A 22,385-nucleotide genomic window follows, 5' to 3' on the forward strand; every position below is an offset into this window, starting at 1 on the left:
GTCTTCTCGGATAGGGACGAATAAATGGAGGTCCCGTCTCCTGCAGGGTTGGTGTAAGAAACGTTAATCGCCCACACACAAGATTACTGTATGATGGATATCCTCCCCTGGGGTGGGATGGGTGGGTAACAGGATCCCCGTTGATACCAGTGTTTACTACACTGAAGGGACTATCCTGTATAAATATAGATGTCTACTCTACTCTAGCTTCTTTAACAGTTAAGCCTAAAACAAAAAAACAGAAAAAGTTGGATCGTTCAGTGCGGCCATTTTGTTGCTACGTATTTTTGCCCTGTTCTTGGAGGCGGCGGGGCCGAGTGGTTAGGGTGCTGGACTTGAAATTCGGTGGCCAGGGTTCAAGTCCTCCACCCTGCCACTCACTGAATTTGTTCTCAGTTGCCCCTAGTTCAACTCCACGGCTGTGCTCTGTAAATAGCTCACTGGTCGCAGTGGGGATTTTTAAGCACTTGGTTAAAACAACATTACAGCCCACAATGTAAACTACTGGGTTACCAGTAATTGTGTTAGCTTTTAAAGTTTATTTTTATTTATCTTTTTCTTTCTCTAAGGAAATACTGTGGTATATTTTGCGCGTTCTTGTGACCTTATTTGATAAATTGATATAGTAGTGGAATGATAAATAGGAAGTCATTTTTTCAATAGCCACACCGATCCTTATGTGAAACTTTCATTCCAGCCTCTCTAACGCGGTTACCGTAGATTAGTGCAACCGTATTGATTGATTAAATAAATAGCTCAGATAAATAAATGACTTTTAATAACTTATAAAAGTGGCTTGAAATAGTTAAGGTAATTTTCATAGCAAACAATACTTCGAGTTATCCGCAATATTTCAGAACTTTTTTTTGTCTTAAGAAAGGTAGCATTAAATTGCCCAATTATGGAGACCTTTTTGTCATCTGACATCACCATGACGACACAATAACCTCCCAGAAACAGCCTTCGTTCTAGGTTAATGTTCCTGTAACCAAAAACGAACTAGTTGAATTGCAATTAAGTCTGACAGAGTCGTTAACTTGATTTCAGATTTCTTGAGATGATTTCATCCCAGTCTGGGTAATAGAGCTCTTTCATTCTCTGAGCATGAGTGCGAAGGTTCTGTGCTTTTGTCTTGATAAGTTCATCAAACGGACTTTCTGGAAGATCCCAGGCGGATGCAGCAATGAAGGCAAACAGTGCTACATCAGCAAGGCAAGGTTTTTCTCCAAACAGAAATTTCTTTTGGCCTAAAATTTCCGAGACTGCTAGTAAATCTCTCTCAGCGATTCCATACAACTCTTGTTCCGAGTGTCGACCCATTCCATGTCCCCACAGATCCCGTTTGATTTTCTTCATTATGTGGTGAGCTATCAGATGTTTAAGAGGGAAGACGAGATGGCCAAACTTTTTAGTGAACAGCTTCCTTCGATATTCTGCTCCAAATGCAGACAACCAACGGCAGTAAACAAGAGCCCTGTCAAAGATGAGAAATATTTAGGTGACAAAACTTTAGGCTCTGAATCCCTTTTTTACCTTAAGTTGGAAGTTAAGTTAAAAGGATTGAAGACGAGAAAATTTTTAACGAGAGAAACTGAACAACCACACGATTTTCAGTTTTCTAACGGCTACTTAAGGAGCAGTCGTTTTTTTGGGGGTGGGGGTCAGTATTTCTTTTGGGGTGTAGAGGGGATCACATGGTTTTTAAGGGGAGGGTCACGGTGTGCGCCGATGTTTAATGTCGGGAAAGTTAAGGGGACCAGCTACTGTATATAGTGTATTGATGTTATGAGGAGAATTTACCAGTCAATTAGAAGTTAGAGTTAAGGCCGGGTCATAACGATTGAGAATAGCCTAACTCATAGAGAGTTCTCTGCAGCTCAGTCGGGTAGAACATGGAGCGTGCAAATTCGAAAATCTCGGGTTGGAATCGTCATGGAGACTAGCAACTGAGAAAATTTACCAATAAGTGTTTTCTTCCAGCATGGTTCGAACACTGTGGGCGACGGCCTTTTCTGTGTCGTTCAAATGAGAATCAATGTCCACTTTGAATTCCCGTTTCAGGAATTGGATACAGAAATTGGAATCAGCGATTTCTTGTCCATTAAACTCGATCCACGGCATTTTTCCCTTCTTTGAAAACTTCAACCGATGGTCGTTCCGGTACGGGATTTTTGTCATACGAAGAAAAGTTTCCAGCTTCAGACAAGGTGGAGAACCATTGACTGATAACTCCGTCGGAGCAAACTGGTGGAGGATGAGTGAGTTTCCACACTTGGCCAATTTCTTTTTCTTTTTCAGTATTTGCATCGTTCAAGTGTTGCTGTAGGCGGTCTGATGCGATGTTCGGACTTGAGCGGTTGAAACTTTGGTTCAACTGGAGTTGTTGAAATGCTCCGTTTGGGGTTTTAATAGACGTGATGACGTAAAAATTTCATAACTAAAATAAGTGATAATGTCTTGTAAACGGGGAATGAATACTGAATGCCACTTCCGACGGAATTAACTTCCTGTGTCGAACATTCGATCTTGCTAACATAACTGTTTTTCTCATGTATCAAAAAATAGATCAACAAACACTTTTGAGCTGACGGTGTGTGTCTTTTCACGCTTCACATAAGCAAATGTCAGTGCAGGTGAACGTAACGATTGGCACAGTGACAGGCTGATCTTTATGTGTGACACATTTTTTCGGTTGCGTGAGAAATCGTTCGCATCTTACAATCTTGAACAACTTTTCAAGGGTTGACTTCCTACCAGTTAAAGGTCACTAGGTGTCGATAACATCTGAGCGGGTTTGAATGTAGAGCGACCTCATTTCGAGATCGATTCGCGCTCTCATCAGCAGAAAGTTAAAATGATTATGCTGCTTTTTCTGGTTATGCATTAATTAATTTCGTTAATTTTTAGGTTAGAGCTTATGGAATTTTAAATTCATTCTACACGTTATGCCACTCCTAAGTAAGTGTTACCGAGGAAGTCCCAGTTCTGTTGTCAGACGCTGACATAACTTTCAGCTGACAAAATAAAACTTTTCCTGTCATTTAGGTAAAAACCCATTTTGCAACCGATTTTCGGAGACCATCCCCATCCGGTTTCGTTTCGAAGAAGCTAACTAATCCTCTACATGAAAATGAAAAGAGCAGCTAGAATATAAATGCTGAAATGAAACGATTTTTTCAGGGCGTAGAATTGCCAATTACTTGACGTAAGATATTAGGATAGAAATGACTAATGGTTAAAAGACAACGTTCGACCAGAATGGAAAAATTGTGCGTAAAGCTCGGGTGGACTTTAAAAATGAATTGCAGATTTAGGAAACGTGAATCGAGAAATAAACCCTTTAAGTGAAACAATTGATAATCTGATATTGTATTTTAACTTAATCAGCTTTCTGGATGAAACAACAGTTTTTGGTCGATCAGACCTCCTTGATATCCGCACGATACGCTCCTATTTTTCCGTGATTGCGAAACGTTTCCGCAACCGTTCCGCATTACGTGATGTTTGAAGTATTCGCGACCTCGATATGCTAATCCGCGACTTGTTGAATTTTAACTTTTACCTTAAGTAAGAGAGCATATAATAATAAACAACATCAAGATACTTTCAGCACACAAGATTAAAGTAAAAGAACTATAAGGTATCGCCATATTTATTCAGTCTTGCACTCCGAAACGGTCACCGGAAGCCGTATTTTCTCGACAGTCTTTCTTACCAGGAGGTCGCTTTAACCCTTATACTTGCTGAAACGTTTGTTAAGAATATCTCGCCAATTTTGGTAACATCACCAATGTGCTAAAAACAGTGTTTATCCTTTTGTCGCCGGTGGGACAAAGACCGACTGTGTATGTTATGCAAATGATACGCCTCTGATTAAAAAATTTTGAAATTCCGTGTTTTAATTATTTCATAGCAATATTTTTTACATATGGCAAGAACATTTGCAGTGCTTTCAGTTGACTTCGTGAGACATTACAGCGCGAAGTTGCACAAAAAAGTGTTGTTTATTTCATGTTATATCACCCATGTTAATTTTTTTTTTTCGCACTGGAAAAAGAGACGGGCTAAGTAAATACGTGTCTGAGGAAAAGGTGAAGGAATTCGATTCATGGATGAATTTTATGTCAAAAGATCATTACAGTTGTTATTATGTATTCATTTTATTTTTGCAATATCATAATTGAAGAATACCCTGTTTATTCTCTTAAATGGCAGCCTTTTTTTTTTTTTGCTTTTTTTAAAGGGAGCACTTTCTAAGTCTACGTGACCCGAATGTTTGGTGATGTGGAACTAAAAGCCTAGTAGTAAGTAATTTTTGAGTATTCTGGTGACGTGTTTCAAAGTCGTATGAAGAACTGATAAGATCATGGCGAATTAATGGAGATCAGGTAAGTTTTATTGCTTCCGATATAAGTTTATTCAATGGTTTCCTACTCACGATCTTTGCGCAGTTAATGATAGTGGCCTGATGATAACACTTAAGGGTTACCTCGCGACTAAGGCATTGTTAATCTCAAGTAGTGGATCAGTTATAGGGGATGTGTAAGGAGTGGGGGCCGGGGGTAGTATTTTGGGAGGGATCACAAGATTTCCAGGGGGAACGGAGCGGTAATCGTTCATCGCCAACAGAGAATACACGGGGACTATAAAATATAAGGGGGAAATCCAAACGGCAACCTCCCCGCCCAAATAAAAATTAGTAGACTTATATGACTATAGGAAGACTTTAATGACCAGGTACGTAGAGAATGAGTTTCGTTATTGCGATTAATTTGAGTCTCGTCTGCCGAGAAGAAAGAATTGATGGATCGTATTCTTAAATTAACAGAACGCCGGGATGTGATTAAAACTGGACCAAACTTGGCGAAGAATAATCTTGCCACGTCAAAAGGAAGTTCTTCGGAATTTCAAAAAATTATTAATAGCTATAACGCTTTAAAATCGTCATTTTCCACTCGTCGAGTTAGTCTTCTCCATTCTATATGAAATCACTCTTGTGCCCAGTAGCTTTAGTAACTCTTTACGGTAGCCAGCTGTTTACATTATCAGCTCAGGTGGTAACACGATCAATCAAAGTACAGTAGAACCTCGATTTAACGAAGTGCCAAGGGACCGAGGAAACTGGTTCGTTATATATCAAGGGCTCGTTTTATCGAGTTTCTGTAGCATACATTTCACTCTAACTTTGGCCGGGCTGAAACTGAAATATCGTTCGTTATACCGAGGACTTCTTTGTATAGAAGTTCGTTAAATCGAGGTTCCACTGTATCGAGGACTAGTTATTTTGAGGTTCTGTGGCATACATTTCATTGGAACTTTGGCCGGGCTGAAACTGAAGTATCGTTAGTTATACCGAGGACTTTCGTTATATAGAGGTTCGTTAAATCGAGGTTCCACAGTATCTTAATGGCCCCCACCGACGAAGCACCACAGTTTCTCTAGACAGTTACCTCCTTTCTGAATAGTATTGACTCATTTTTGTTTGAATATTACCGCCCAAAATTGCACTAAGGTTCATTTTATTCACGTTGAAAGTGGTTATCTCGGCGCTAACGATGACTTCACCAGTACTTCTAAGATCTCATTCGTAATTCTCCTTGCTGTCTGCGGTAGAACTCTGATGATGTTAAAAGGGAGTAAGTTTTTTTTAAGGAAACTGTGGTGCGGCGTCGGTGGGAGTAACGAGGTCATTTTGGTTTTATCAACTGAGTTGATAAAGCAAATTGGCCACCGTAAAGTTACGAGTTTCAAAGCTGACGTTTTAAGCGTGAGCCCTTCGTCAGAGCGAATGATGTTAGTTCGGGAAATTTGGTACTGGATCAACCAATAATCCTCTAATTAATTGATGTGTTTCTTCACTCTCGTCATTTTTCTGCCTGAAATTGTAATGATATTGTCTTGGTCACTCATGGGAGTTGGAGGGTTATTAATAGAGGTAGCTATAGTCGTGTCTGTTAACTTTAGACATTGGACTGAACATGATACGAGGTGACGGGATTTCCTTTTCGTAACACCTCCTGTTCTTAAGAACTTGTATTTCCCTGTGTCATGGCGTTTGTTCTTAGGGTAACTTTCCCTCTTCCATTACGAAATAACAACTTGATATTCCATAACCGCAAACAAGCTGGCGAAAAATTAGTAGAGCCGGGAAGTCTTAATTTAGGTGCAACAGGTATTGCTGAAGTTAAAAGGTGTCACCAGACTTAAGGCCATTCTTTGGCACGCACGGGTTCCTTTTAAATTAAAGGATACTCTGTAAGATGGATAAAGTAGATTAGCGCGTAAGAGGTAAAACTCATCCAAAAATTAGTATAGATAATATCATGATTTCGAGTGCAATTTGGAATAAATAAGAACGAGTAAATTTTTTCAAAAACCAACAAAATTGCAAATTGCCCGAGAAAAATCATGTATTAATAATATATATGCAAAAATACGGGGTAGCTTATCATAATTATACAGAAGAAAAGCGTGCGCATTACGTGCAAAAATAATTTATTCAAACCCTGCAAGTGTCAAAACAACCGCGTACGATCAAAACAATAAGATAAAATGAAATTTTCACATCTTTAAGGCGCAAAAAGTTCAAAGTCCGGCCAAACAGTTTAAGGAATTTTTCGGTGAGTTTGGTAATTCTGTGAGTTTCTTTGATTATTGACCAATCAGAATGTCTGGTTTATTACTTTCTTTACATTGAATTAACCCTCTTCTGCACTGAATTAACTCTCTTCTGCAATGAATTACCTGAAAACTGCAGTTATCTTAACCAATCAGAACTGAGTATTTTTTTCATGTATGTTATTAATGTTTGAATATTATCGCACAGAATTACACTAAGTTTCATTTCATGCGCGTTGAAAGTGGTTAGCTCGGCGCAAACGATGACTTTACTAGTACTTCCAATATCTTATTCATAATTCTCCTCGCTTTCTGACATAAAATTCGTATGATGTTAAAAGGGAGTAAGTTTTCTTTAAGGAAACTGTGACGTTGCGTCGGTGGGAGTAACGAGGTCATTTTGGTTTTATCAACTGAGTTGATAAAGTAAATTGGCCACCGTAAAGTTACGAGTTTCAAAGCTGACGTTTTGAGCGTGAGCCTATCGTCACAGCGAATGATGTTAGTTCGGGAAATTTGGTACTGGTTCTACCAATAATCCCCTAATTAATTGATATGTTTCTTTATTCTCGTCATTTTTCTGCCTGAAATTGTAATGATATCGTCTTGGTCACTAATGGAGTTGGAGGGTTATTAATAGGGGTAGCTACAGGCGTGTTTTGTTAACTTTAGACATTGGACTGAACAAGATACGAGGTGACGAAATTTCCTTTTCGTAATACCTCCTGTTCTTAGGAACTTGTTTTTCCTTGTGGTTTGGTATTTGTTCTTAGGGTAATTTTCTCTCATTCTTTACGAAACTGAACTGATACTCCATAACCGCAAAAAACCGGCGAATTAGAGATGATGAAAATTAGTGGAGCTGGGAAGTCTTGAGTGAGGTGTAACAGGAATTGCTGAAGTTAAAAGGTGTCACGGCGAGACTTAAGGCCATTCTTTGGCACGCACGGGTTCCTTCCGAATTGAAAGACACCTTGAAGGATATATTAAGTGGATAAGCACGTCATTGATAAAAATCATCCAAAAATTAATAGAAGTCACGTAGAGTTTTTTTTTTAAGCGGAATCCAAGCCACGCGCTGTCAGAAATTCAGTTTCTTGAAAAACTGAAAATCGCAAAAGGTGAACTGGAAAATTTTCCGTTTACCGGGTATAAAACAGCGTATGAAAGTAAATGGGGTAAGGAGGGACCATATCAATATTAAGACCACTGTTCTTTACTAGATAACTGTTTATTTCATTCAGATAAGTACGTTCTGACTTCACTGGAATCTATAAGTTGGCCCGCAGCCATGTTTGGGCATGCGCTGTAAGGACTGTTCGTTCGGTAGCACCAGGCAAGATCCTCAATCTGTTCTTCCCAACAGTTTTCCCATTCTATTTCATCTTCATAGTTTGTTTGCGGGTCAAGCATTTTCGCTAAATCACTATTCGCCTACGACAAAAAGAAAAAACATCTAACAAGTCTTGAAAGGTTCGAAGCCATTACTTATCCAGCTCATAGGTGTTTCCAGATAAATAAAACGCACATCAAAGAAATTCTGAAAATTAGTTAAAAAATTGGACGAAATTGTTAAATTTTTTCATGTTCTAAGGGGATCGGTACTATTTATCGCCGGGGAGGAGAGGGGGTGGGGAGGGGGGGGCAGGGGCTTGGTTCTCCCATGATGAAATTTAAATGATCTCCTAAAATGACTCTGTAATCATATAAACTCTTGTTCTTAGGCCATCGTAGCTTGATTAAGAAAACAAGACAAACAGCGGTGATAAACATTGTATTCCAATGCATTTTATACAGAACTTAACGTTTCGTATGCTAGTCAACATACATTTTCAAAAGTAAACGGTTACAATTGTTGAAAACTATATATAATGAATGTAAGAGGTCTGGAACCTAGACTGAGACTAAAAGAATCTACAGCAGTACATGTCTAGACTAATGAGAAGTACTGGCTAAAATAATAACTTGTCACTACTAACATTGACATTAAGGGAAGGCTTTCGTTCTTGAATGAACAAAGTCTCTTTAATTTTACAATGAAAGTCAGTTTTTCCCGACGCTAAAAAGTCAAAATGATCCCATTTAATGTTGTGACCAGTAGTCTTCACACGATCAGCAATGGCTGATGAATGGTCACCTTTAGCTAGGGCGTTAAAATGTTCTGTTTTCCTGTGATGGAGTCTTCGTTTTGTTTTGCCAGTGTAGAACTCATCACAATTCCAGCAACCAGCTTTATAGATAACCTTGGACCTTTGAGATCGGTTCAAGCTATCTTTGTAAGGAAAAAAGGATTTGATGCGGCGTGTGTTTTGGAATATGATCTTGAGATTGACGAAAGAGTAGAAATTGTAAACGCAGGATTTCAGACGTTTCGTGACTTGGTTACTGTGAAGACCTAAGTGGGGTAACACAACTAAGATATCTTTTTTGGGGACTGTAGCTTGAACAGGGTTATTTATTTGGTTTGTTCGTATTTTTGTTCAAGACATCATTAATGTTGAATGTGATAATACCTTGAGGAAAACCATTTTGTAACAGGAGCTTTCTCAGACTGTAATATTCTTATAACAACGGTCCCCCCTCATTGGCAGTTAATTTTCTATAGCCCCCCCCCCTCCTTTACACTCTGATGGCGACCACGGATTCCCCCTTCGTTCACGCTGAAAACAATGTGATCCCCAAAATCCTTCCTCCTCCCTCAGGCTATGAATAACGATGGTCTCTTGCCAATACATTTATCCTAATTCAATGGCACAAGTTACGACAAAGAAAATAAAAACAAAAAAAAAAACAACAACAAACAAACAAACGAAAACGAACAAAAAAACAAACAAAAAAACCGTTAATCAGAAATAAATAGCCATTAGGATAAGCTAAGAAAGACATGCTTTATTATTGGACAAATATGACAGATCACTCGCAAACTAAACCAGAAAAACGAAGCAAGCTGGGCCGACTCTTGATAACTCTGGAAGAAGCCCGCGAGGCAGAGATGTTCGTGAAGCAGAGCCAAAGAGACGTAGCCCGCTGACTAGAGTCCGCAATGGTAGCTTCAGAAAAGTCTGAGACTGGTTTTAAAGAAACTTCAGGTATTGACGGAATGGTCCTACCTGAGATTTTTTGATTACTTACCGCTTCGAATGTTCCGTTCTCTTCAAGGCTTCCTAAAAAGTGAAGTTCCATTTCCGGGTTGAAAAAAGACGCTAAAGTCGCCACACTTGACTCTGCATGAAGAAAATGTCCACATTTGGCCAGGAGGAGTATATCAATGAGAACCTGGGAACCAGTTTCGATGGGATCGATATCTTTTACTTGACCGTTGATTGGATTGAGAGACTGGTATTTGTTAGCTCTTATGGCTGAGGTGTACACAACCTGAATAACAAAGGAATGTAACAAAGTTTTGGTCTTACAAGTTTAATACAGACTGGTCTACTCCTGTAGGAACTTGCTTTTTTGATCACGCGAAGCAACGGAGTGTGTTGCTGTTCCTAGCGAGTGAAGTGTCATTCTACATTAGGTTACCCTACACAATTTTGTTGCGTTCCAAACCTAATACGATGAAAGAAACAAGGGAAAGAAAAAAAACAATAAGGAAAGAAATAAGGAAAGAAGCAAGAACGGAAGAGTCAAAGAAAGAAAGAAAGAATGAAAAAAAGAAAGAAAAGAGGAAGTAAGGAAGAAAGGAAGGGAGAAAGAAAGAAAGAGGGGATAAAAGAGAGAGCACGAAAGAAACCAATACAAAAATCAATGCCCTACACTTCAACTCGACCCAGAAAACAGTAGACGGCGGATTTTTCCATATCGCGCAATTTGAAAATTTGAATTTATAAATGGCGTAAAAACCAAATTACATTTTTTTTATTGGTAATTTACACTACACGGACTGAGTCCCCATTCTTCAAAATAAACTTGAATCTGTATTTCAAGTTTAACCACTAAATCAAAACGTCAGAACCATACCTTATCCTTTTCAAAATATCCTACAAATCGGTCAATAATCTCGTTATTGTCTCCAGCCAAGAATATTTTCTTGGGCTCCTCAAGGGTTTTGAATATTGTCTCTGCATCTTGAATCCACTTCTCCATTGCGGGTAATTTTTTCTCCTCCATCTCCATTGCGTGGTCTGTTCCACGCACGTGAACGCCTAGCATGTTATATCCGTGCATATGTTCCATGTAAAACTGGTTCATACGCGACTGAATACTTTCCTGGGGTCGAACATGTTCGCGTATGATATCATGGACCCATTTCCTTAGTTGTGGTGTTATAATCGCGCCTTCCTCGTAACCTGGCAAACTTTGCCGTTTTCTAAACCCAACGTCTAATAGAGAACTTCTCAAGATTCCCTTAGCTTGATATTTTTTTTCTTCATTGAAACGAGGTAACTTGGCATATTCGCGTACAAGGACTTTTCCCACAATAATGCCTCCTAGGCAAAGAACCTTCTTGGCGTTCAGTTCAGCTTCAGTGTTTAAAGGCTCGAAGTAAGCTGGCCAGGAATTTTCTTGAGGATCTTTTACACAACACGTCTGACAGTTCTTCCAGAAAATGGTCATCTTATCTATTCCCAACATGCGGCAGTACAACACGTGATCTAAAGTGGCCAATAGCAAGGCACCAAATCCAATGTCCATACACTCCAAGACTGTTGGCTCCGAAACGCAGACGGTGGTATCCAAAGTCGAGTCTCTTTGTGTGCCTTCACGGACCGCGGCAAAAAATCCTTCCTGCAGTTCCTTAAGAACTAAGCTCGTTACATTAACTTTCAAAGGTTCGTTTAAGTTATTTTTCATATCTAAAAGGCGTTTTTTTTCTATTGTTGGTGTCCTCTTATTTGCATTTTTCTCCTCTGTTATTTGCTGCTCATCAGAGAAAGCACGCAATCTACAATTTGATAGAATTTTCCAGCAAATGTTCTCAGTATCTTGTGTTGATTTTAAATATAGCAAAAGTGCACAGATCACAGGCACTACCACCAAACAATTCATCAAACAAGATAGTTTAAAACGCATACTGTGGACAGCTAGCCGTCACAAGTAGATGGGATTATTCTCAAAAGTCGGCTCGATTAAAAAAAAAATTGATTTTCAGAAACTGGGGGAACAATCTTCGATCAATCTCTCGTCAAGGGCTACTCTTCTTTTGCGCAGTATCCAGTATTTCAGTGTCCTCTTTTTGACGTTAGTTTCTTTCCTAGGGCGAAAAAGAAAGCAAAGAAGGAAACAGGATCTTTTAAACATCAAATGATTACTAGTAATAGGTTATAAAAGGATACGAAAAAAAATGTTTTAGAAAAGGTTTAAAGCTGGAAGTAGCCTTGTAATAAATCGTTTACTCTGATAGTCCAAGTAAGTGTTGTCTTGGAAAGGATACGGAGCCGTATAGCAATCTAGCAACAAAGCTGTTTTGTCAACCGGACAGACATTATAAATTACCCTATTTGGTCGCGCGGAGAGAAAGATATTTTTCACCACAGAAGGTCAAGAAAATAATACCGATCGAGGTGATAGGAAGAAGCCTGTCGAGTGCACACAAGCCAATAAAAAAATGAAACCAATTGTAATAATAATAGTGAAGATAATTAAAAAAAGGTTAAAACTAGGAATCAAACTGTGTTGGATACCTATGCGAAAGATAATGATAATAATAGCAATAATAATAAACCTAAGAAAACCGAAAAAGCCGATGCGCTCCTCATTCACATTCAAATTTTAACTTTGCAGATAGCACACCAAGGCTAAAAATACCTGTATTACGTTTCCTGTTCCCTCTTTCCTGTTTTTAATTGATTGTGATTTCAGGCTAAAAGTGACCGAAGTTGACGACGCGGCGTTCATGTTATTTAACATAGCTTGTTCTTCGCTTGTTAGGTCACACGGTAATTCGTACTGGTGAATAATTAAGAGATTCTGATAAAATGAATGTCCACATCTTAGCGTGATTGAATTGAAATTTCATCGATAGTCGAACCTCAATCAAGCGGCGCCATGTTAAGCGATCACCCTCTTTAGTCTTTTTAAGCGGTCATTTGTCTGAGGCCCAGGTCGCATTAGAGCTTTTTTTAATCGTTTAAGTGAAAAATCTGTCAACGAGTAGCGTAAAATGAGTAAAAAACTTGCCAAATTGTTGCAAGTCGCCATATTTTCGCCAATTTTAAAAGAACCTAATGTCTTGCCACGAAGGCTTCCAAATTTTGACAAAACAAACATTCGTGTTTTTTCCCCCATTTAGCTGTCATGATATGCAAATTGTATCTGGATAAAATTTCCTCGGGAACAAAAAAATACTTTACTCTGCTCGTCTAGTTTGGCGTACGATAGCAGGATTTTCCTCGTCCATTTTAGCTCCTTCTCTTTCGAGGGAAACGAACTTGAGCGCCGCTTTATTCAAATGTCTGTGACTAGTCGTTTCTCGCCAAGCTGTTTTCAAATGACAAAACGTAGGTTGTAAAATAAACGTTGCTCTCACAACTTTAGATCGGCAATCTAGAACTTGAACGCCGGTTTATCACAGGCGGCTCAAGCGCCGGCTACTGTGGGATGTTACGAAAACGAAGACCCCCGAAAACGAAGACCTAAGACCCGGTCTTCGTTTTCGTAGTACGAAAACGAAGACCCCCGGTCCTTTGTTTTCGTAGTACGAAAACGAAGACCCAGTAAACAGAAAACCGTAGATATTACAAATTAAACGCACATTAAACAGCAGCAACGCTTAGTGATATAGTACATTACACTTCACGCGTTTCTTCCCATTACTACACTGCCCGTATTATTATACGGCCCGTCTTGTTTGTTCTGTTTCGCTATGCGAGCCAATTTGGTGTTGATATTCTCGAGGGTTTCCTCGGGTAAACTTACCACACATATTATTATTCTGGAACAGCAGGCAGAATTCCATCGCCAGCCGCCTTTGATTTCTAGTTAGCATTGCGTGACAGAATAACAGAGAAAGCGTTCTGTACAGGAAAAATGACTCTTGGGTTCTGTCAATAAATAATCGATTTCTACTGTATTTCGTAGCTAAAATAGATTCTGACGGTCGTTAAGAGTACGAAAACAAAGACCTCGCCAATGGTCATTTTAACGGTGTTTTAGCGACTTTCTTTGTTAACGCATGTGGTGCTACCACAGGGTCCCCATACAATCTGTTTGTGTAGCCGACCGTTGTTTTTTTGTGAATGTACCAGATTTACCGTTTGCCTCACCTAGAGTGATATATTGCTGACTATGTACATAAATCATTGATAAATAAACGTTGAATTACTTTACCTGTGATGCATAGTCGTTATTTTCCCTCAAAAAAGTTTTTTTGAGCGATTTTGAATAAGTCTGATTTCGTTGTTAATGTAATGCATTGAAGACGGACAAGGGTTAAAGCCTTGTTTTGAAAGGGTTCAAGCGCCCGAGCGATTTTGACCCCGAAAATCGCATCGCTCCGCTTTCAGACTTCGCAGCATTAAGGTCCAAAGATGCACGATTCTCCTCGTACCTTCCAATCGAAAATCCATCCAAACGGATCGGAGCTAGCCCTCGAATAAATCAAAATCCCGCAGTATTTAAGCGTCTGGGATGCGTTGCAAGATTGGCATGTGCCAGCCAGAAACCGTCACGTTGATTGCCCTTTTCTGATTGGACGACGTTAAACGATGACCAATTCAAAATATCTAACGAGGGTGGGGAACCATCGGCGTTTAGTGACCCCTGAACCGTTTACCCACCAGACCGGGTCGTGTGTCTCAACGCTCACCGGAAGCAACTTACATTTTCGCCCATTGTTCGCATCTCCTTCATAAATTGCATCAAAAGTAAGCAGGTCACCCGGCAACATAAACAGCACCTGTGAATTAAAAAACTGTACTGGTAAGCGCCGGAAGAAAATATGAGTCGCTGTTTCTTTCATTTCATCTGAAAAAGGCCGAGCCAGGCTTTTGATGAAAGCCCCAGGAAATATCACTGCACTTTCCCATGCGCACTTCTCACAGACAGGCGACGAATAGCTAGGCCTTGTCTCGGCGCCATCTTTACGGGTAGGCAAAGCGGTCAGAAATTACAGTGTTTGTATGAGAATCCCATGGCAAATAACTTTTCCCAAAATCGAATTTTACACAATTTATGAATCGCAACGTTAAAACACTGAGCAGAAGATTGTATTCACCAAGTTTGAAGACTGTAGGTTGGATAGAAGACGTTCTAATTTTCCATACATTTGTCTGTAAATTTTTTCCGCGCCGCCCATTCTACCCTGCGAAAAATTCGGTCTGTGCATTCAAAGTCTTTTAACCGATCAGCCAGGATTGGAATATTTGAATACTAAACATCTGTTTCCCTGTTCGGATTGTTCTATTGGAATATTTGAATACTAAACATCTGTTTCCCTGTTCTCATTGTTCGCGTCCCTGGCGGACGCGAACAATGAGCGAAAATGTAAGTTTCTTCCGGTGAGCGTAAAGGCACACGACCCGAGTCTGGTGGTAAACAGTTCAGGGGTCACTAAACGCCAATGGTTCCCCACTCTCGTTAGATATTGTGAATTGGTCATCGTTTAACGTCGTCTAATCAGAAAAGGGCAATCAACGTGACGGTTTCTGGCTGGCACATGCGAATCTTGCTACGCATTCCAGACGCTAAAGTACTGTGGGATTTTGATTTTCTTCGAGGGCTAGCTCCGGTCCGTTTGGATGGATTTTCGATTGGAAGGTACGAGAAGAATCGTGCATCTTTTGCTACGAAGTTTGAAAGCGGAGCGATGCAATTTTCGGGGTCAAAATCGCTCGGGCGCTTGAACCCTTTCAAAACAAGGCTTTAACCCTTGTCTTTCTTTAATGCATTACATTAACGACGAAATCAGACTTATTCAAAATCGCTCAAAAAAAAAAAAAAACATTTTTGAGGCAAAAGGACGACTATGCACCACAGGTAAAGTAATTCAACGTTTATTTATCAATGATTTATGTACATAGTCAGCAATATATCACTCTAGGTGAGGCAAACGGTAAATCTGGTACATTCACTATAAAACAACGGTCGGCTACACAAACAGATTGTATGGGCACCCTGTGGTGCTACCAGTCAACTGTATATAGAAAAACGATGTTATCGCCGGATAACAGGAAAAACAGTGATGGTAAAGCAAGCCTAAAACAGCAGAAATCGCCAAAAACCACACCTAACACACTAAGATCGAGTAAGTTTGATCAATCCTACAGGTAAAATGTTCCTATTTTGGAATATTTAGTGTTTTAAATGAACCATATTTCGTTCCCAATATACCATTCCTTATAACGCATTCAAATTCTCAACGGTTGCTCGCGTTACTTAACACCGCGTCACAGAACGCGTGACGCTTTCATGAGATGATCCTTCGTTTTTCCTCGAGACGTGAGCTTGGGACGGGGGGGGGGGGGGTGGATACTCCCTTATAAGGGCTTAATGGGGACGTGCGGCTAGCCAGGGTATGTATTTCGAGATTTTTGTCGTAAACAGGGTATCGCATTTATCATTTTTTTCTTAATCAGGGTATTGATTTATCAATTTTTGTCTTAAGCAGGATATCTTTTCTTGGAAGATAAACAGCAAAATTTTTACAAACTCTAATTCTAATTAATATTGAATTCCGTTGATTTTGGCATTGATACCAGGCACATTAAAGTGCACCTAAACCCAAAACTTTTTTTTCGCTTAACGAAATAAGCTTATGTTTTGGAGTATTTCTGTGCAAAAAATTTTTAATTTGTTCCAATCTTTAATTTTCTCTGCCCAGTCAAAATACGGAAAATCGGCCGCTATCTTGCCCCACGACCGAGTTTAAAGAAGAATGGTTCTAGCGGGTAATGTGACGTCAAATTGAGAACACGAAAGTCTGCATTTCACATATTTTCGCTTGTTTGGGAAGTTTGTAGTCGATATTGTCCGAAATATGCCGACTAGGTGTGTTGTATGAGGAATGTATGAAGCGCGATACCCTCTTGCAAATTTCGCACGTTGCTACATCCTTCTACAATACACTTAGTCGGCATATTTTCGGACAATATCGACCACAACCTTCCCAAAAAAGTGAAAGTGTGTGAAATGCAGACTTTCGTGTTCTCGATTTGACGTCACATCACCCGCTAGAGCCATTCCTCTTTAAACTCGGTCGTGGGGCAAGATGGCGGCCGATTTTCTGTATTTTGACTGGGCACAGAAAATTGAAGATTTGAGCAAATAAAAAAAATTTTGCACAGAAATACTCCAAAAAATACGCTTATTTTGTTAAGCGAAAAATTTTTTGGGTTTAGGCGCACTTTAAATGTCTTAAACAGGGTATCAAAAAGCGGAATTCTGTCTTAAACAGGGTAGGATAGTCAGCGATATTTGTCTTAAACATGGCCAGGGTATGAGGGGCCGCGCCGCACCTCCCCACCCAGGAATATATCGAGTACCCCTCCGGGCTTGGGACGCCTGTGCTTCGACTGTAGAAATGTGAAACAGATGTTGGTGCACAAACAAAACACATTTATAGTCGAAAGGGCGGCCGACATTATCCTAGCGAATGTCTTGTTGTTCAAAACAGAGCATAATGAGCGGCTTTCGGAAGCTTTCGATCGAGTCTTTCCTGCAGTTGTATTAGATAGCGTGCTAGGACGTTCTATGTGTTTCATAGAGCAGTTACATACTGACACAGGCTTGATATCTTACTGGCTATAATCGTTTACTTTGCTTAGAACGAAGTTAAAAAATACGCTACCTGTCATCACATTGGATATAAAAGGATGAAAAGCTACATTGAAAATAGCCACTTTGCATAGCTGTGTCGACTATCGCGTATATTTGATATTTCGCACTGCAGATTAGCGTGCTACTGTAGTAGAAGATACACCAAGAAAAATAGCGTCCACGGGATCTACCAGTTGTTTTGAACTAGTTTTAATGCGTAATTCCACACAAGCTAGCTAGTCAACTAGAAGCAAACGAATGCACGTGAGTCGACTAAGCACCATTCTTTCAAAAATCACAATTCTTTAGGAACAGATAATCGATTAAAAACTTCCTCTATATATTTTAGATATACTTACAATTCTGTAAGGCGCAATCCCGTTTAAGACAGGCTATTTTCTATTTGTAGAGACACGATCACACTGCTTCAATAACAGAATTCTCTACTTTTTTTATTTCTCCGATTGATATTCCCCGATCACGTAGCTAAAAGGCTCGCTCTCGTCTCATTGGCCTAGCGCTAACGTGGTTAAAGGATTATATTCGATGACAAAGGAAAACAGACGCGCGTGTGCTGTCTTAGCCACAAGTATCTAAAATTAAGCATTTTTCAACGGCGTGCAAAAAATTTGACATGAATATCAGTTTGCGACTCCCAGCCAACCTTGCAATGTTACGTAAAAGAGTCATTGCCTTGTTTACGATTTCCCAGCATTTTGACTATAATTATCCACAAAATAAAGCTTTCGGAAACTGAAGGTGATAAACCAAGAGCCGGTGTATGTAAATGTTGGCAATCCCGAGCACACCCTGAGATTTTTTGTAGGGCAGGTTCAGAACAATTCAATCGCGAGACGGTCTCCTGTCCATGGTTTGATCAATCAGCACTTGAGACTTGTGGGAAAAAGGTATAATGGTTTTCTGATTTGTTAATCGGATAGACAGGAGGGGTCCCTGATAACACAGAGCAAATATATCCAACGAGTATAAGGAGCAAATTCTAATATTTTCCAATTTTTTTTTCGCGAATAAAAAAAATTCCAAAATTTCGGTGGCAGTTGCATCACACTAATATCCTCTGACCAAAATTTCACTGATTAAAATCATACGTTAATTCCAAATCCATCTATATTAAAAACAATAAAAAAAAAAAAACCAAAAGAAAAAAACACGCTCTAATTGCTACGCGCGTACGACAGAAACGGTCTTTTCAAGTTAATGGTGATCTTTTGCGTTTTTAGTTGCCGCTTTCTCTACCTGTGCTGGCTTTAATACTTGCTGTGGAAAGAGAATTTCCTGTTGAAGCCGTCAGTAACCGAACTCGGGTTACGAGGAAGAAAACGGTCAGATGGACTATGAGAGAAGACTGTTTGTCCCGCCACTAACAGATCAAGCGATTTGTTTCCGCTGAAATTTTGTCCCGACAGGTCTTCCATAGCATAATGGCTAAATAATTTAAAATGATAATAATAATAATAGTAATAATAACAATAATAATAGTAATAATAATAACAATAATAATAATGATAATAAAAAAGGAAGGTTGGCAAAAGAGAACAATGTTTCTCTTTCCCTTAATTCCCTCACCGCGTTCCTTTTGCAGTCGTTAAATCACCTGCGGTTGCTAGTTACGCTCTGAAGGGTGACCTCAGGGATATATATGAAGTCTCTGTAAAAACCTTCAAAGCTCTTGCCTACTGCTTACATTAGGGTCAATATCAGCCTTTTGCTGTTTAAATTTCGTCTCTTCAAGGTTCGTCTTCAATGCACAATTTATAACACACCTTTTGGGGAGAAATGATCTTAACACTCTATACTGGCTTGTTAGTTTTCGATCACGGAATAAAATATTTACTGCCGAGCGAATATACTAACAGACAAACTTCCCACAGAATATGGAATACAACGGTTAATGGAGGGCGCACTGTCTATATTATGGCGTCCCATCGGGGCCAAAATTCAACATTGCGATTTGACATCGTACTTTTAGTGTTCTTCCTTATTTCGCGATTGGACTTTCAAGTTTTTATTCCTTATGAAACTTTTTTCGATTCAACATTGTCTTTTTTACAATTAAACCTCCAAGTTTCAAGTATTAAACATTGTAGTTCTTGTACTTCCACTTTGTAGTTGTGGCAATGCAATATTTTTGTACTTATGGTATTGATATATTCAACATGCAGTACTTCGCGCTATTCAACATTCAACTTTCCATCCTCCAACCGCAACCCTGCTATTAACGAAGGAGCGCAGGCTCACTTAGTTCAAGTACCTCATGTAAGCCTCATAACTTCGTACGAGGTTATCTTGTGGGATGAAAAATGGACGATAAATCGTATTTGCTGGACTGTGTTCATAATATCCTAGCTTAAACAATAGTATGTACCTGACACACTTCGTCTATATGACATCATTCTTCTCTTAACTGTTCTGCAACTTACTCTAAGCATAGTAGCAATCTCTTGCAATTTAAAACCTTGTTCAATTAAATATGAGAGCTGTTCTTTGCTTATTACGTACGAGGGTCGTCCACATCTACCATCTTGTTGCACGCTAGCGCTATGACCTCCATAAGAATTCTCAGTTCTTTCGATTTCTACCAGCAAACCAGGAGCTCTTCCCATGGTTTCTGTTATGAAATCATCGATGTCTAGATTTACCAACATCCTTTGCAAAAACTCTACTTTACCAATAAGAAGCTGAACATTTCCATCACTGTTATGTACGCCTTGAACGTTATTTAAAATGTCTAGGATATTATCAACACAGTCCAGCAAATACGAAATATCGTCCATTTTTCATCCCACAAGATAACCTCGTACGAAGTTATGAGGCTTACATGAGGTACTTGAACTAAGTGAGCCTGCGCTCCTTCGTTAGTAGCTGGGTTGCGGTTGGATGATGGAAAGTTGAATGTTGAATAGCGCGAAGTACTGCATGTTGAATATATCAATACCATAAGTACAAAAATATTGCATTGCCACAACTACAAAGTGGAAGTACAAGAACTACAATGTTTAATACTTGAAACTTGGAAGTTTAATTGTAAAAAAGACAATGTTGAATCGGAAAAAGTTTCATAAGGAATAAAAACTTGAATGTCCAATCGCGAAATAAGGAAGAATACTAAAAGTACAATGTCAAATCGCGATGTTGAGTTTTGGCCCGCGATGTTGAGTTTGGCGATGGGACGCCATATTCTATATAACTACATCTAAAACATATTGGTGAAATTAAGTGATCGTGTTTGACTTATCCACTGAGTAATCTTATGTTTTCAATCTCATTCTAGCTTTTAGTGTTAGAAGATTCCATGGTTGAACGATTTATTTTCCTTTCATATATTCGTTGTGTTTGATTTATCATGTTACGCCGTTTATGTCGGACTAATTTGATGATTTGCTCCCAGTTGGCTTGTTAGCTCAATTGGTAGAGCATTGCACTAGTGTCGCAGAGGTCAGTGGTTCGTACAGGCCTGAATTTTTTCAGGTCTGATTTTCACTATTGCTTAAATTGTGCTCTTTACCGCGAGGATCGTGCACAAATACGATTCTATAACCGCAGTTCAGATATATGAATTTCATATATTCGTCATGTATGATAGATTTTGTAATCCTTACCTTTCAAAGTCATCGTCTCCTAAAAGCGGAGTGTATTTTCCGAATCGCGAAATAGGGGCATTGTAAACAGCCACTTAGTTTTATCTTTTAAAAGGTGATTAAAAAATACGTAACAAGGCACTTTGATCAGCAATGTTTTGTATTTTATCACTGACGTCACTGCTTCTTGAGTATTCACTGATTAGCAAAGCAAATGTTTGAATAGGTTGCGACTTTCGAAACATCTTGCTTTCGCTATGTATATATGTAGAGGTCGTAGAGTAACTCCCTCGACTCACAACCAGTGTTGCCTGTGACAGAAACCAAATAGACTCAAGGCTCTTCTCAAAGAAAGTTGTGAACAGAAATCGTTGTTGATTAAAAGGCAGCAAATAATCTAAATAGATAAATAAATAACCCCTTTAGAGGCGGAACGTAACGTGTAATTTAGTGCGAGCCAAACTCTAAGGGACATTTATTTTTTCTATTTGTCTCTCAGATTTAAAATAAGATAATAATAAAATAAATGAATAAATTATCCGCTTTTTTGAGTGGTCGATATGTCACAGTAACCGCTTCGTGCTTCAAGAACGTATATTTTCAACAAGCAAGTCGGCCAAAAAATTACAGTTCATTGCCTTTTTTTTTTTCAGTAAATATTTTGCAGCTGTCTCTGGAAGTTAGCCGCACTATTCTGGCGAAAACATGGAGTGACTCTGCTTTACAGCCATTGATTATGTATCAATAGATTTGTTAATTGAAAGTGTAGATAGTAAACAATAATAACTGCTACGTGAGCTCGGTACAGCTGTGGTTCTTTCATAAGTAATTCAGCAACAAAAAGGTGAACAATATACCAATTGACAAACGGAAGATAAAATACATTCCTACTAAGTAGATATATTGTCAATATACTGGGCTGTACCGTATTCACGATATAGGCACGTTTACTCCGGTATACCGCACGCAATTACGATTCATAGTGTTTAAAATTTGAAATCCAACGCAGCAATTTACATTATGGCGATCGAGTTTTCTCTATTTGACAGACTGATTAAAAAAAAAAAAAAAGGAATGACTCTGTTAAAGGATTAATTATTCACGTTTAGGACATTAGCCAGAAGGCTCATTTTTTGATTGATTATTGATTAGTTCACTAATTTCAGAGTGATCTTAGATAGCCACATAGTTTCAATGCTTATCTGTTTTTATCTATTGGTTTTGTAATCGGACCTTTCAGCGTTAACATGCGCATATAAAAGGCAAGTTTAGCGTCCTTTTAATCAGTTCTTCGTAAGTTTTGAATAGTTTTGATAGAGTTTCGCCCTTTCGTTTTCTAAACTTCTGGCACAAGCGGACCAATATGTGAGTACCTTTGTAACTTTGTTTTTTCCTTTCCAGTCTTTTCAGAGTTGGGCGACAATATACAAACAAATATTGCAATAATCTCTATGGATTTAAGATTTAAAG

The 22,385-nt window shown here is 39.0% G+C and overlaps 2 protein-coding genes and 1 long non-coding RNA gene across 11 annotated transcripts; 1 reads left to right on the forward strand and 2 right to left on the reverse strand.

Moving 5' to 3' along the window:
- Positions 1 to 756: 756 nt before the first annotated feature.
- Positions 757 to 2,399, reverse strand: LOC111333874 (failed axon connections homolog). The gene is made up of 2 exons (XM_022939507.2): positions 1,961 to 2,399; positions 757 to 1,474 (listed from the first exon to the last, which is right to left on the reverse strand). The coding sequence occupies exons 1-2, from the start codon at positions 2,305 to 2,307 to the stop codon at positions 1,033 to 1,035; spliced, it is 789 nt and encodes a 262-aa protein (XP_022795242.1). The 5' UTR covers positions 2,308 to 2,399; the 3' UTR covers positions 757 to 1,032.
- Positions 2,400 to 3,503: 1,104 nt separating this feature from the next.
- Positions 3,504 to 10,541, forward strand: LOC148739497 (uncharacterized). 2 transcript variants are annotated; one of them, XR_015996713.1, is made up of 4 exons: positions 3,504 to 3,640; positions 4,244 to 4,388; positions 4,829 to 6,620; positions 9,531 to 10,541. It is a non-coding gene; the product is annotated as an uncharacterized LOC148739497 (long non-coding RNA). The 2 variants fall into 2 exon arrangements; XR_015996712.1 differs by lacking the exon at positions 9,531 to 10,541 and having other exon boundaries at positions 4,829 to 7,365.
- On the reverse strand, positions 7,839 to 21,087 carry LOC111333897 (uncharacterized). Of its 8 annotated transcripts, none has more exons than XM_022939539.2 (4): positions 13,891 to 14,439; positions 10,582 to 11,815; positions 9,751 to 9,993; positions 7,839 to 8,052 (listed from the first exon to the last, which is right to left on the reverse strand). In XM_022939539.2, exons 2-4 carry the CDS (start codon positions 11,632 to 11,634, stop codon positions 7,855 to 7,857), a joined length of 1,494 nt encoding a protein of 497 aa, XP_022795274.2. In that variant the 5' UTR covers positions 11,635 to 11,815; positions 13,891 to 14,439; the 3' UTR covers positions 7,839 to 7,854. The 8 variants fall into 8 exon arrangements, with proteins under 8 accessions (XP_022795274.2, XP_022795275.2, XP_022795276.2 ...); XM_022939540.2 differs by lacking the exon at positions 7,839 to 8,052 and adding an exon at positions 8,377 to 8,886 and having other exon boundaries at positions 13,891 to 14,443; XM_022939541.2 differs by lacking the exon at positions 7,839 to 8,052 and adding an exon at positions 8,377 to 9,013 and having other exon boundaries at positions 13,891 to 14,443.
- Positions 21,088 to 22,385: the final 1,298 nt, after the last annotated feature.

This window comes from Stylophora pistillata, chromosome 2, assembly GCF_964205215.1.
Source record: "Stylophora pistillata chromosome 2, jaStyPist1.2, whole genome shotgun sequence".
Lineage (NCBI taxonomy): Eukaryota > Metazoa > Cnidaria > Anthozoa > Scleractinia > Pocilloporidae > Stylophora > Stylophora pistillata.